The sequence below is a fragment of the Triticum urartu genome, chromosome 7A, assembly GCF_056163025.1.
Source record: "Triticum urartu cultivar PI428250 chromosome 7A, HENAU_Tu73, whole genome shotgun sequence".
Lineage (NCBI taxonomy): Eukaryota > Viridiplantae > Streptophyta > Magnoliopsida > Poales > Poaceae > Triticum > Triticum urartu.
This window is the reverse complement of record NC_141879.1, coordinates 672,491,788-672,506,040: the sequence shown is the minus strand read 5'-3', so window position 1 is coordinate 672,506,040 and position 14,253 is coordinate 672,491,788. Positions and strand designations below refer to the sequence as shown.

The window sequence follows — 14,253 nt, the reverse complement described above, 5'->3', positions numbered from 1 at the left end:
CTAGTTCACCCACTCTGGCCTAGTTACTTTGGTGTTGGCCTTGCGAGCCCGCGCCGCCCTTGTACGTGCTGGCGAGCTGCCGTGATCTGTGGCCCACATGTCAGGCATGTTGGGTGCGTTGACATCCCCTCTTCCTTGAGCTGAGGCTTGACCCCAAGCCTCCGCAGCCGGGAAGCGAGCTTGGACAGCGACTCGGTCCTCCCACGAGTCCGCCATGGCTGCCGAGTTGGACCAGCGAACCAACACTTGTTCCACCATGGCACCGCGTTGTTTGCTCCAGCGTTGATTGAGCACTTCCGCCGGCACTGCTGGTATGCCAGAGTGAACAACCAGATCACTATTCACTGGTGTACCTGGGAGGAGAGCGCGTCGCAATTGCGAGACATGGAAGACTGGGTGCACTTGCGACTGTTTCGGCAACTGAAGCTTGTAAGCCACCACATTGACACGGCTGATGATCTTGTAAGGTCCAAAGAAGCGGAATGCCAGCTTGTGACAGGCACGGGTTGCCACAGATGTTTGTATGTAAGGCTGAAGCTTCAAGTAGACGAGATCACCAACCTCAAATTCATGGAAAGACCTCTTCTTGTAGGCCTGTAATTTCATGCACTGGCGAGCGCGGTTGAGGTGTTGTTGCAATAGGTCTTGCACGACGGCCCTTTCGTCCAACGAGGAGCGCAGAGCAGGAACTGAGCAAGCACTTGTTGTTGTGATGCCCTACTGGCGAGGTTCATGCCCATACATAGCTCTGAAAGGAGACATACCGATGGTCGAGTGATAAGCAGAGTTGTACCAAAATTGTGCAAGAGGAATCCAAAAACTCCAGCGTCGGGGACAGGCTTGAGTGAAGCACCGAAGGAAAGTCTCCAGGCATTGGTTCACCCGCTCCATCTGTCCGTAACACTAGTAGAAAAATCCCCATTCGTCCCGGTTGATAAGGGCCTTTTGTCCCGGTTTGTGAACCGGGACTAAAGGGTCGTTACTAATGCACTAACCTTTAGTCCCGGTTCTTACACGAACCGGTACAGATGGGCCTGCACGTGGCCGGTGCGCCGAGCCCAGGCAGGAGGGCCTTTGGTCCCGGTTGGTGGCACCAACCGGGATCAATAGGCATCCACGCGTCAGCATTTCAGGGGCTGTGATTTATGTTTTTTTTGAAGGGGGGGGGGTTGGGGGTTTTGGGGGTTTAATTTAGGTGTTTCATATATTGTGTTAGCTAGCTAATTAATAGAGAGAAGTGTCCTCTCTTATGTCCGTGCTTGGACGACGCTATATATACGTATATATAGAGAGGACTAGACACGCTAGCTAGTAAGCAAATAAAGGAAACAGAAGATCGTTATGAACATATGCATACAGAGAGAAGTGATATCGACCACCTCTCCTTCTCCAAGAGATTGGTCGAATAACAAGTTCTCGTATATCTATCCGACACTACCGGCTACATATATACAATAATTATCTCTTACAATATAATCTCCTAATTATATATGAACACAGGGTCCACATAGTATTCTCCGTCTTCAGCGATCACGTGGTCAAGGAAGAATGCCGCCAATTCCTCTTGAATTGCTCGCATACGATCTGGTGCTAGGAGTTCATCCCGCATCCGAAACATCTAAGTTCACGTGTAATCCAGTCATCAGACCGCTCCGGGTGTTTGGAGCGTAGCAAATTCTTGTGTTCATCCATATACGGAGCCACCAAGGCGGAATTCTGTAGAAATGTGTAATGTGTTTCAGTGAGAGAATGTCTGTCCATACATATTATTTGTTCCCCTCCTAGCGTGCCTTTTCCATCCAGTCTGCCCTTATGCCGCGATTCAGGAATACCAATCGGCTTAAGGTCAGGAATAAAGTCAATACAAAACTCAATGACCTCCTCATTTTCATGGCCCTTGGAGATGCTTCCTTCTGGCCTAGCCCGGTTATGAACATATTTCTTTAAGACTCCCATGAACCTCTCAAAGGGGAACATATTGTGTAGAAATACATGACCCAAAACGTTAATCTCTTCGCATAGGTGAACTAGGACGTGCGTCATGATGTTGAAGAAGGATGGTGGGAACACCAACTCGAAACTGACAAGACATTGCACCAAATCATTCTCTAACCTTGGTATGATTTCAGGATCGATTACCTTCTGAGAGATTGCATTGAGGAATGCGCATAGCTTCACAATGGCTAATCGAACGTTTTTCGGTAGAAGCCCCCTCAATGCAACCGGAAGCAGTTGCGTCATAATCACGTGGCAGTCATGAGACTTTAGGTTCTGAAACTTTTTCTCTGCCATGTTTATTATTCCCTTTATATTCGACGAGAAGCCAAACGGTACCTTAATACTGAGCAGGCATTCAAAGAAGATTTCCTTCTCTTCTTTGGTAAGAGCATAGCTTGCATGACCCTGATGTATGCCGTCTTTTCCATGCATACGTTGCTGGTCCTCCCGTGCCTCAGGTGTATCTTTTGTCTTCCCATACACGCCCAAGAAGCTAAGCAGGGTCACACAAAGATTCTTCGTCACGTTGCATCACGTCGATTGCGGAGCGGACCTCTAGGTCTTTCCAATAGGGCAGGTCCCAAAATATAGATTTCTTCTTCCACATGGGTGCGCATCCGTCAGCGTCATTCGGAACAGGTTGTCCACCAGGACCCTTTCCAAAGACCACCTTCAAATCCTTGACCATATCATGTACATCAGCACCAGTACAGTGGCGAGGCTTCGTCCGGTGATCCGCCTCACCTTTGAAATGATTGCCTTTCTTTCTTACGGGATGCCTGCTCGGAAGAAATCGACTATGTCCCAGGTACACATTCTTCTTACAATTAGCCAAATATATACTGTCGGTATCGTCCAAACAGTGCGTGCATGCGCGGGTTCCCTTGTTTGTCTGTCCTGAAAGGTTACTGAGAGCAGGCCAATCATTGATGGTCACGAACAGCAACACCTTTAGGTCAAATTCTTCCCCCATGTGCTCATCCCACGCACGTACACCTGTTCCATTCCACAGTTGTAAGAGTTTTCAACTAATGGCCTCAGGTACACATCAATGTCGTTGCCGGGTTGCTTAGGGCCTTGGATGAGCACTGGCATCATAATGAACTTCCGCTTCATGCACAACCAAGGAGGAAGGTTATACAAACATAGAGTCACAGGCCAGGTGCTATGGTTGCTGCTCTGCTCCCCAAAAGGATTAATGCCATCTGCGCTTAGACCAAACCATACGTTCCTTGCGTCATCTGCAAACTCCTTCCCGTACTTTCTTTCGATTTTTCTCCACTGCGACCCGTCAGCGGCTCTCAACTTTCCGTCTTTCTTACGGTCTTCTCTGTGCCATCGCATCGCCTTGGCATGCTCTTTGTTTTGGAACAAACATTTCAACCATGGTATTATAGGAGCATACCATATCACCTTGGCAGGAATCTTCTTTCTGGGGCGCTCGCCCTCGACATCACCAGGGTCATCGCGGCTGATCTTATAGTGTAATGCACCGCATACCGGGCAAGTGTTCAAATCCTTGTACTCATCGCAGTAGAGGATGCAATCATTAGGGCATGCATGTATCTTCTGCACCTCTAACCCTAGAGGGCAGACAGCCTTCTTTGCTTCGTACATACTCTCGGGAAATTCGTTGTCCTTCGGAAGCATATTCTTTATCATTACCAGCAACTTTCCAAATCCCTTGTCAGATACACCATTCTCTGCCTTCCATTGTACAATTCCAGTGTGGTGCCCAGCTTTTTCTTGTCACCTACGCAATTCGGGTACAACAATTTTTTGTGATCCTCTAACATGCGCTGCAACTTCTTCTTCGCCAAATCACTTGCGCAGTTTCTCTTTGCATCGGCAATGGCCCGACCTAGATCATCAACGGGCTCATCCGATGCCTCTTCTTCAGCTTCTTCCCGCATTGCCGGCTCAACTTCTTCCCGCATTACCGGCTCAGCTTCTTCTCTCATTGTTGTATCATCGTATTCAGGGAACCCATGGCTAGGATAGCTGTCGTTGTCCTCTTCTTCTTCATTGTCTTCCATCATAACCCCTCTTTCTCCGTGCTTGGTCCAAACATTATAGTGGGGCATGAAACCGGACTCAAACAGGTGGACGCGAATGGTTCTTGACGTAGAGTAATTGTGACCATTCTTACAGCCAGCACATGGACAAGGCATAAAACCATCCGCCCGCTTGTTTGCCTCAGCCGCAAGCAGAAAAGTATGCACGCCATTAATGAACTCGGGAGAGCATCGGTCATTGTACATCCATTGTCGGCTCATCTTCAATACACAGCACCGAAAACACCAAATTAATACAATACATAAAGTTCATACAACATTTAAATGCAACAAACAAATAAATCTCTAGCTAAAGAATTTAAATGCAACAACAAATGCGATCAAGATCGCAACTAAGGTAACAATTGATCCAACAGCATAATGATACCAAGCCTCACTATGAATGGCATATTTTCTAATCTTTATAATCTTCAAGCGCATTTTCTCCATCTTAATCTTGTGATCATCGACGACATCGGCAACATGCAACTCCAACTCCATCTTCTCCCCCTCAATTCTTTTCAATTTTCTTTCAAATCCTCGTTTTCTCTTTCAACTAAATTTAACCTCTCGACAATAGAGTCGGTTGGAATTTCTGGTTCAACTACCTCCTACATACAAATATCTATGTCAGCTTGATGGGCATAATTTTTCATAAACACGAAATGCAACAAATAGTTTTAAAAGAGAATATACCACATCCGAATCATAACAAGGGCGAGGGCCGACGGGGACAGATATCAAAACCATGACACTATGTATAACAAACAACGTACGGGTAATATAATTATACGAGTAACTATATATCCAAATCACACAAACATCAATTTTTTACATAAAATTTCATGAACAAGAGGCTCACCACAAGGTGGTGCCGGCGACGGGACGGTGCGGGCGATCGACGGTGGTTACGACGGAGATTTAGAAGGCACTAAGTAAACCACACCTACATATGCAAACTAAGTGTTATTTTGACCTCAATTTGCATATAAATCAAATACTACCACATATAATTCCTCCCAAATTACTAAAACCCACAATTAATCACTATATAAACCAATGCAAGAGCTAATCTAGCAATGAGAGATGAAAGGACAAAGTTGCTAACCTTTTTGATCATTTGAATGGATGGGGGCCTGCAAATCTGGACAAATTTGGGGCAAATTTTGTGATGAACTCGAGAAGAAGAAGGGAAGAACAGAGAAGATGGAGAGGGGAAAGGGGGAAGAACAGAGTTCTGGTGGACGAAGGGTTTATATAGGACGACCTTTAGTACCGGTTCGTGGCACGAACCGGTACTAAAAGTGCTGGAGGGGCCCCACTCTGACAACATCCTGCCACCACTCTCATTAGTACCGGTTCGTGGCATGAACCGGTGCTAAAGGTTCGCCACGAACCGGTACTAAAGAGCTCCTCCGGCCTAGCCGTTGGAACCGGCATTAATGGACACATTAGTGCCGGTTCTGTTACAAACCGGGACTAATGTGTCTCACATTTGACCCTTTTTCTACTAGTGTCCACGTGGTGAATTAATTTGTTTCCGCCTGCACTATGCAGTAAATTAAAATTGCACAAAAGTTTTTTTTTCAATGGCACAATAGTTTTAGTAGTATCCTCCTAAAACTAATTTTTGTACTATAATGTTTGTTACTAAAGACAAGTTAATAAGATATTATGCTGTAATAATCTATGCAAGCAGGTCGCCTATACAACTAAATGCCATTAAAAGAAATTCAGTGGCCTAGTTTCCTTCCTTGTAAAGATATAGGGTGCCGAAGGTTTCATAGATAAGAACATAGTGATGCAAAACAAAGAGAAGGAAAAAACAGTTGACTCAGTTATATCAAATTGTTGTAATAGCCTTTGAGATACCCCGGGAGGCGATGTGTAATGTCTTTACCAAAAAAATGATGCATAATATCTGAACTTTTCTGATTTTTGTATTATTGCATGATGTGATAAAAACTTCCATGTATCAGAAACTTTAGCACACACTCAAAGGATGAAAGAAGATTAAACTTCTATTTCTAGATGCAGGTGAATACAGTTCAAAACCACATAAAATTATATGGGCTTAAAATGGACTATGAACACAACCAGGCAAACAAAAAACAGGCAATATTTTTGTCCTTACCTTCATACCTCAGCAGCAAAATTTCTATTCCATTGCCAAACACAACCTACAGAAAAAATCAGTACATTACTGCTACAGTTGGTGAGATGTTATCAAGCTTAGTGACAGAAGAAAAACATCACAATGTACCATCCCTTCAGATAGTGACCTCTTGGAGTTAAGCATAGATGATTTCCAAAACAAGAAGTGAGATGTTTTATTTGGGACTCACCCAAACACACTTCTGCTCATTCTCTTGCTTAAACTATATATCTTCAATAATCTGCAATAGAAAATGGTGTCAAGAAAGACCAACTTAATAAAATGGGTTGCAACATATAGTCAATAACCATCCGGGTGCGTGCCATATTTCTTTTATGAAAAGCAGAACAAAGTTATTTATGTGCATCTCTAGTTATAAACCAACTGAAATTAGTAAAATGTCTGAGGTGAAAACACATAAAAATTAATGGACTAAAAAATAGCAGGATTGAGCACCACATCCCAAGTGTTGCATGTTGAAAAGGGTAATCGTTAAAACTTTAAGGTCGATCCATCATGAACAAAAGCCTGCACAAATTGTCAAATTCTGTAAAAAAAACAATATTAAGAGGACCGTTAACTAACACCTCAAGGAGCTTTTTGAAGCAGGGAAATTATCATGATTAACATGATTTTTGACAAGTCAAGAATTGTACCTTTTCCAAGCTTGACCTCCTATATGAAGTATCTTATACTACCCCCGTCCCTAAAATTTTGTCTTAAATTTGTCTACATACAGATGTACCTAGACACATTTTAGTGTTAGATTCATCCATATTTACATAAATCTAAGACAAACTTTTTGGGTCGGAGGTAATACAACATAGCAAGGTAGCCTATATGAAATAACAACTGGGACAATAAACAGAATTACTACTCAAGCTAACCGACCAAAAACTAATTGAAATATGCGATTTTAGAATCCACTCCATTCACTAAAAATGGAAAAGCAAAACATGGACTATATCAATAAATCTAGTACTCCCTCTCCGTACAGAAATATAAGAGCGTTTATATAAGTTAGGTTAGATCATAGCTTAGAACTACGTAAATTAGCACAATGAATCTAGATAAAATAGTGAAACCACCAGCTTGCTAGTTCTCTCTTTTGGTTGCCTATAGATCTCACATATTGTCAGAGTTCACCAACGATTGCTTGTCCAAGTAATATAGAAATCCTAACTGTACTTAGCCAGGTGATACATGTAGCTCCTCGGTTTTATCACCGTGAGTTGAAGAAGTATAAACAGTAAATACATTACATGCCAGTGTATCCGTGTGTTGCTAGCTAGTCGATCAATAGAATCCACCTGCTAGTTAAACAATCAATCCACCGGTTCAATCCATCTCAAGGTAAAGCTAGCTAGCTACGTTGTTAGCTGATTTAATCCATCTCAAGTCAAGCCAGGTTTGCTATGTGTTTGTTTGCATCGACCGAAAAGCACCGGCCAGTAGGCAGAATATTGGTTTCACGGGCACGAAGCAACAACAACGAAGGAAAGGATCGAGATCTACGCACCTGTGACACCAGAGTCGGAGGACGAAAAAAAATTAAGGTGTGGCAAACTGTCAACTAGACAAAATTGACGCCCTCTAAAAAAATTGATGCAAAAACATAATAGCCAATTCAAACTACACTGCACAGAATCTTTTAATGATGTCTAGAGAAGACACATGCAGTGGCGGGGATAGGCCGTGGGGTCGCGATGGAGTTAGGGATGGATGGATAGGCAGCAGCGGCGGCGTTTTCGGGCACAAATCGCCGGCGGCGGAGGCGGGCAGTCATCAGCGTAGCAGACTCAAATCGGCGGGTCGGCCACGGCTACGACGCTGCTGCCGGCGGTGGGGCCAGGGATGGGCCGACAGGCGACGGCGACGCATTTCATGGCAAAAATCACCAGCGGGCGGGCTGGCAGAGGTGCAATGAAGACGGTTGGGTGGTTGACACACTGCCGTTCCTTTTACATCTCCTAGAGGTGTAGATGCAAATTTGCACCGTGAGGTGTTGTGGTTTGCATCTTCGGGAGACGGAAATGTATTATTATTATTTTTGCATCTACACTATCTGTTGAAGAGGTATTTTTAGCCTCAGAGATGCAAAAGATAGTTATTTTGCATACATCTACGCAGTGGCGGAGCTTGGGCTGATTTTGTGGAGGGGCAAGAAATATGACTTTAGGCTGATTTTAACTGGGCATATGGGCTGAATACTAGGGGATATATGCTAGTTTTCTTATGGGCTAGGGGGGCAATGGCCCAGGTTGCTCTCCACTAAGCTCCGCCACTGCATCTACGTAGTGAGATGGGCATGTGCAGTGAAAGCGAGCTGGTTCGCGTACGTCTACGTAGTGAGATGGGCATGTGCTGGGCAACACATCAATTAAGCTGCCAGTTTGTGTGCTTTCGATCTACTTATGTGCTTCATCTAGCTTTGTTTGAATGAATCAATCTAGCGTAGTCTAAAACTAACGAGCAGTATATGTTTGCATTTTATGAAGAAAAGTATATGTTTATATATATATATATATGTAAAGTTGGTGCCAAATCAAGGTGTGGCGGCTGCCACACCTTGCCCACTGGGCTCCTCCGCCAGTGTGTGACACAGTGACAGTCTCCTTAGCGGAGACACAGGGCCTAAAGATCGAGCAGTTGGCCTTCCACGCGTCCTAGTACCCCATCTGTTCCGCCGCACGGTCCTCGTCGTCAACGACGACCCATCGAATTCACATATAGGAGGATGCACACCCTCCTCGCATAGTTTCACGCTACAGACCCAAATCGTGGAAGCTGCCGGCTGTGGAACACGTCTTGGAGCAAGTGGATGGAGGGCAGAGGCAGACCAAGGCTCAACGGTGAGAAAGTGAGAGGGCGGGAGGGCGAGCCGTTAGCCCGTTACCCCTCGTCTAAACTAAAACCAAATGTGTCAGAACTCAGAACCAAGGAGTTGAAGAATCCAGCTTCAAAGGATGTACACTTTTGAAGGAATCTCACCGTGTAAGAAGTCGGAGAGGCTGCCCTTGGGAATGTAATCGAAGACGAGCAGCTTCTTCCCCTTGGGGCCGAGGTAGTAGGCTCTGAGCGAGAGCATGTTGGGATGTCGGACGTTACCGAGCGCCACCACCGCAGTCCCGAACTCCTCCTGGCCTCCCACAGCCGCTCAGGTCCACCATGCTGCCGTCCTCCAGCATCGCCTTGTACACCGTGCCGTACGTGATCTTCCCCATGATCTCTGCCGTGGTGCATAGCAGGTCATCGGCCGTGAACGCCAGCGGCCCGTCGAAGTGCATCAGCTTGCCACCCACGTCGCAGCCAGACTCCGCCTCGGACGGCCCCGGCTTCTTGGCTCTCCCGGCAGCTGCAGCGGCGCCGGCGCCGGTGTCCTTGTTTGACGACTGCTTCCTGCTCCGTGCTTCAGTGTATGAAGGGCAGAGGCGGAGCAGGGCTCAACGGTTCGGTAACGGGCTCGGGCTTGCATTTTGACTATTGAGACCTGATCCGGCCCGACAAATGCCTAGGTCTAGTGCGGGAGGAAGAAGAGAAGGAAGGAGAAGGGATGGGAAGAGAGGTGGACTAACACACCGACCGAGCCGAAAAGATACATTTACATGGCCAGCCGAACGAATAATAGACACGTGAAGTATGACACAGTCCAAAGAATGAAAATCGGAGTTTGTTACAAACTTTACAAACTACAACACCTCACCCTAAAGCCAACTATCTACTAGTAGATCAACTTCTGTCGGCATATCAGGGATGCAGCCCAAAGCCAGTCAAGTGATCAAAGGAACATCATCCACGTTAACATGCTTACACACCAAATCATTGCAGCAGGGAAACTGACAAGAGGTGTAAATACCCACAACAGGAATAATCATACGAGATAGGACATAAAGGTAAAATAAAAGCCACAAACAAGAGGATAGAATGAAGTTGATCAAACTATCAGAGAGTGGTGCCAGCAGAACATCTTCATTTCTCATCCATTAGCCGCTAGTAATCCGCATGACTCCAGGGCGCCATCCATGCGAAGTATTGAACGCCTCACTTGTCACCGTTCTAGAAGTTTTACCCCCACATCAACTCCCTTTGATCTTCCTGTTTTTCTGCAATATTGACCAAGAACTTGTAAGAGCAAAATTTATGAAGAATCACAAAAGGACTAAGCATGCATCCTCTTGCGGGCAAAGCATACAACACTTCTACAGGTCTTGATACCATAGCAGTGCAGAAATGCCCACATAGAGCTTCATCTTTTTTTCCTTCCCAAATTGAGGAAGCCAAATGGAAAAAACATTTTTAACATGAACAACAATAGAAGGTACACTCAAAGTGTAATATGAACTGATAAATTGTAGACAGACTTGGGAAAAGGTAAGTAGCAGTTACTGAGTGGCGCTCGAAAGAGGCAAACTCGTGAAGGAGTGAAGTATGTAGTTTAATCGTAAAAGTGACTTAGTTGTTTCATGCCCAACATGACGACGAGGTATGTCATTGAAGCGATGATACAATGAAGTGGAGTCCTTAGAGGAGCCGGCCAGATGTGCCAGAGATCAACAAAGCGACGAGGTCAGTGTTGCGGTATATTAGCATCAGTGCCGTGACCGAGTCCGAGTAGCGGCGAAGTTGGTGCACAGAGCACGGAGTGATAATGTAACCTGTGTATGGATAATAGCAGAAGCAATGTAATAATCTCTTGAGGTAATTTGATATGTGCTGAATAAGTTGGTTAAATAACACCCATAGTGTGCGAGGGTCTTGCTGGTTCGGGACCAACAAGAGTCTGATAGAGCGAATGATCCAATCAAACTTGTCGAAGTGAAGGATCCAACTGAACTCGTTGGAGTACTGGACTCAAACGAAGCAGAAGTGTAATGTTCCGATTGAGTTGTAGCCACGGGACTGATGTAAACCAGATCAAAGAGCTTTCTTGCATCTGCAGCAAAGAGCTCTCTCTCTCTCTTCGGACCCCTCGACCCCGCGTACCCCCCGCGTCGCCTCCCCGAGCGAGGCGATCGGGGCGGCCCTCTCTTCCCCCCCGCCTAGCCCTCCTCCCTTCGCTCCCTCTCGCCGCTGCCGTCGGCCCGCGTGGCCGGGCGCTCCGTGCGGCGCCGTTCTTGGCTGGCGGTGGCGGCCCCTCTCCTTTCTCCCATCGCGGTTCCCGGCTCGGGCGGCGTATTCCGGCGGCGGAGCTCCTCGACGGGCGGCGTTCTAGTGCAGATCAGGTAGCTGTGTGGCGGCGGGGCGGCCCTCATGTCTACTACACAACCTTCTTCTTGTAGACGTTGTTGGGCCTCCAAGTGCAGAGGTTTGTAGGACAGTAGCAAATTTCCCTCAAGTGGATGACCTAAGATTTATCAATCTGTAGGAGGCGTAGGATGAAGATGGTCTCTCTCAAGCAACCCTGCAACCAAATAACAAAGAGTCTCTTGTGTCCCCAACACACCTAATACAATGGTAAATTGTATAGGTGCACTAGTTCGGCGAAGAGATGGTGATACAAGTGGTATATGGATGATAGATATGAGTATCTGTAATCCGAAATTATAAAACAGCAAGGTAACTAATAGTAAAAGTGAGCATCATCGGTATTGCAATGCGTTGAAACAAGGCCTAGGGTTCATACGTTCGCTAGTGCAAGTTCCCTCAACAGTAATAACATAATTGGATCACATAACTATCTCTCAACATGCAACAAAGAGTCACTCCAAAGTCACTAATAGCGGAGAACAAATGAAGAGATTATGGTAAGGCACGAAACCACCTCAAAGTTATTCTTTCCAATCAATCCGTTGGGCTATTCCTATAAGTGTCACAAACAACCCTAGAGTTCGTACTAGAATAACACCTTAAGACACAAATCAACCAAAACCCTAATGTCACCTAGATACTCCAATGTCACCTCAAGTATCCGTGGGTATGATTATACGATATGCATCACGTAATCTCAGATACATCTATTCAACCAACACATAGAACCTCAAATAGTGCCCCAAAGTTCCTACCGGAGAATCACGACGAAAACGTGTGCCAACCCCTATGCATAGGTTCATGGGCGGAACCCGCAAGTTGATCACCAAAACATACATCAAGTGAATCACGTGATATCCATTGTCACCACAGATACGCACGGCAAGACATACATCAAGTGTTCTCAAATCTTTAAAGACTCAATCCGATAAGATAACTTCAAAGGGGACACTCAATCCATTACAAGAGAGTAGAGGGGGGGGGAAACATCATAGGATCCAAATATAATAGCAAAGCTCGCGATACATCAAGATCGTATCACCTCAAGAACACGAGAGAGGGAGAGATCAAACACATAGCTACTGGTACATACCCTCAGCCTCGAGGGAGAACTACTCCATCCTCGTCATGGAGAGCACTGGGATGATGAAGATGGCCACCGGAGAGGGATTGCCCCCTCCGGCAGGGTGCTAGAACGGGTCTAGATTGGCTTTCGGTGGCTACAGAGGCTTCTGACGGCAGAACTCCCGATCTATTGTGCTCCCGAATGTTTTTAGGGTATATGGAGATATATAGGCAGAAGAAATACGTCATGGGGGCCACGAGGGGCCCACGAGGGTGGAGGGCGCGCCCAGGGGGGTGGGCGCGCCCCCCTGCCTCGTGGCCTCCCCGTAGATCCCCTGACGTGCACTCCAAGTCTTTTGGGCTTCTTCTGATCCAAAATAAGTTCCGTGAAGTTTCAGGTAAATTGGACTCCGTTTGGTTTTCCTTTTCTACGATATTCTAAAACAAGGTAAAAACAGAAACTGGCACTAGGCTCTGGGTTAATAGGTTAGTCCCAAAATTATATAAAAGTGTATAATAAAGCCCATAAACATCCAAAACAGATAATATAATAGCATGGAACAATCAAAAATTATAGATACGTTGGAGACGTATCAGCATCCCCAAGCTTAATTCCTGCTCGTCCTCGAGTAGGTAAATGATAAAAACAGAATTTTTGATGTTGAATGCTACCTAACATATTCATCATGTATTTCTCTTTATTGTGGTAAGAATATTCAGATCCTTAAGATTCAAGACAAAAGTTTAATATTGACATAAAAATAATAATACTTCAAGCATACTAACCAAGCAATCATGTCTTCTCAAAATAACATGGCCAAAGAAAGCTATCCCTACAAAATCATATAGTCTGGCTATGCTCCATCTTCACCACACAAAGTATTTAAATCATGCACAACCCCGATGACAAGCCAAGCAATTGTTTCATACTTTTGATGTTCTCAAACTTTTTCAATCTTCACGTAATACATGAGCGTGAGCCATGGACATAGCACTATATGTGGAATAGAATAGTGGTTATGGAGAAGAAAAAAAAGGAGAAGATAGTCTCACATCAACTAGGCGTATCAACGGGCTATGGAGATGCCCATCAATAGATATCAATGTGAGTGAGTAGGGATTGCCATGCAACGGATGCACTAGAGTTATAAGTGTATGAAAGCTCAACAAAAGAAACTAGTGGGTGTGCATCCAACTCGCTTGCTCACGAAGACCTAGGGCATTTTGAGGAAGCCCATCATTGGAATATACAAGCCAAGTTCTATAATGAAAGATTCCCACTAGTATATAAAAGTGGCAACATAGAAGACTCTCTATCATGAAGATCATGGTGCTACTTTGAAGCACAAGTATGGTAAAAGGATAGTAGCATTGCCCCTTCTCTCTTTTTCTCTCATTTTTTTATTTTATTTTTTTATTTTTTATGTGGGCCTTTTCTCTCTTTTTTATGGCCTCTTTCTTTTCTCTTTTTTTCGTCCAGAGTCTCATCCCAACTTAGGGGGGAATCATAGTCTCCATCATCCTTTCCTCACTGGGACAATGCTCTAATAATGAAGATCATCACACTTTTATTTACTTACAACTCAAGAATTACAACTCGATTCTTAGAACAAGATATGAAACTATATGAATGCCTCCGGTGGTGTACCGAGATGTGCAATGACTCATGAGTGACATGTATGAAAGAATTATGAACGGTGGCTTTGCCACAAATACGATGCCAACTACATGATC

General features: G+C 45.1%; 1 protein-coding gene across 1 annotated transcript; it reads right to left on the bottom strand.

Annotated features, from left to right (window-relative positions):
* LOC147961300 (uncharacterized) lies at positions 1 to 606 on the bottom strand. Its single transcript, XM_087533751.1, has one exon. The coding sequence runs from the start codon at positions 604 to 606 to the stop codon at positions 1 to 3; it is 606 nt and encodes a 201-aa protein (XP_087389877.1).
* Between the last annotated feature and the right edge of the window lie 13,647 nt (positions 607 to 14,253).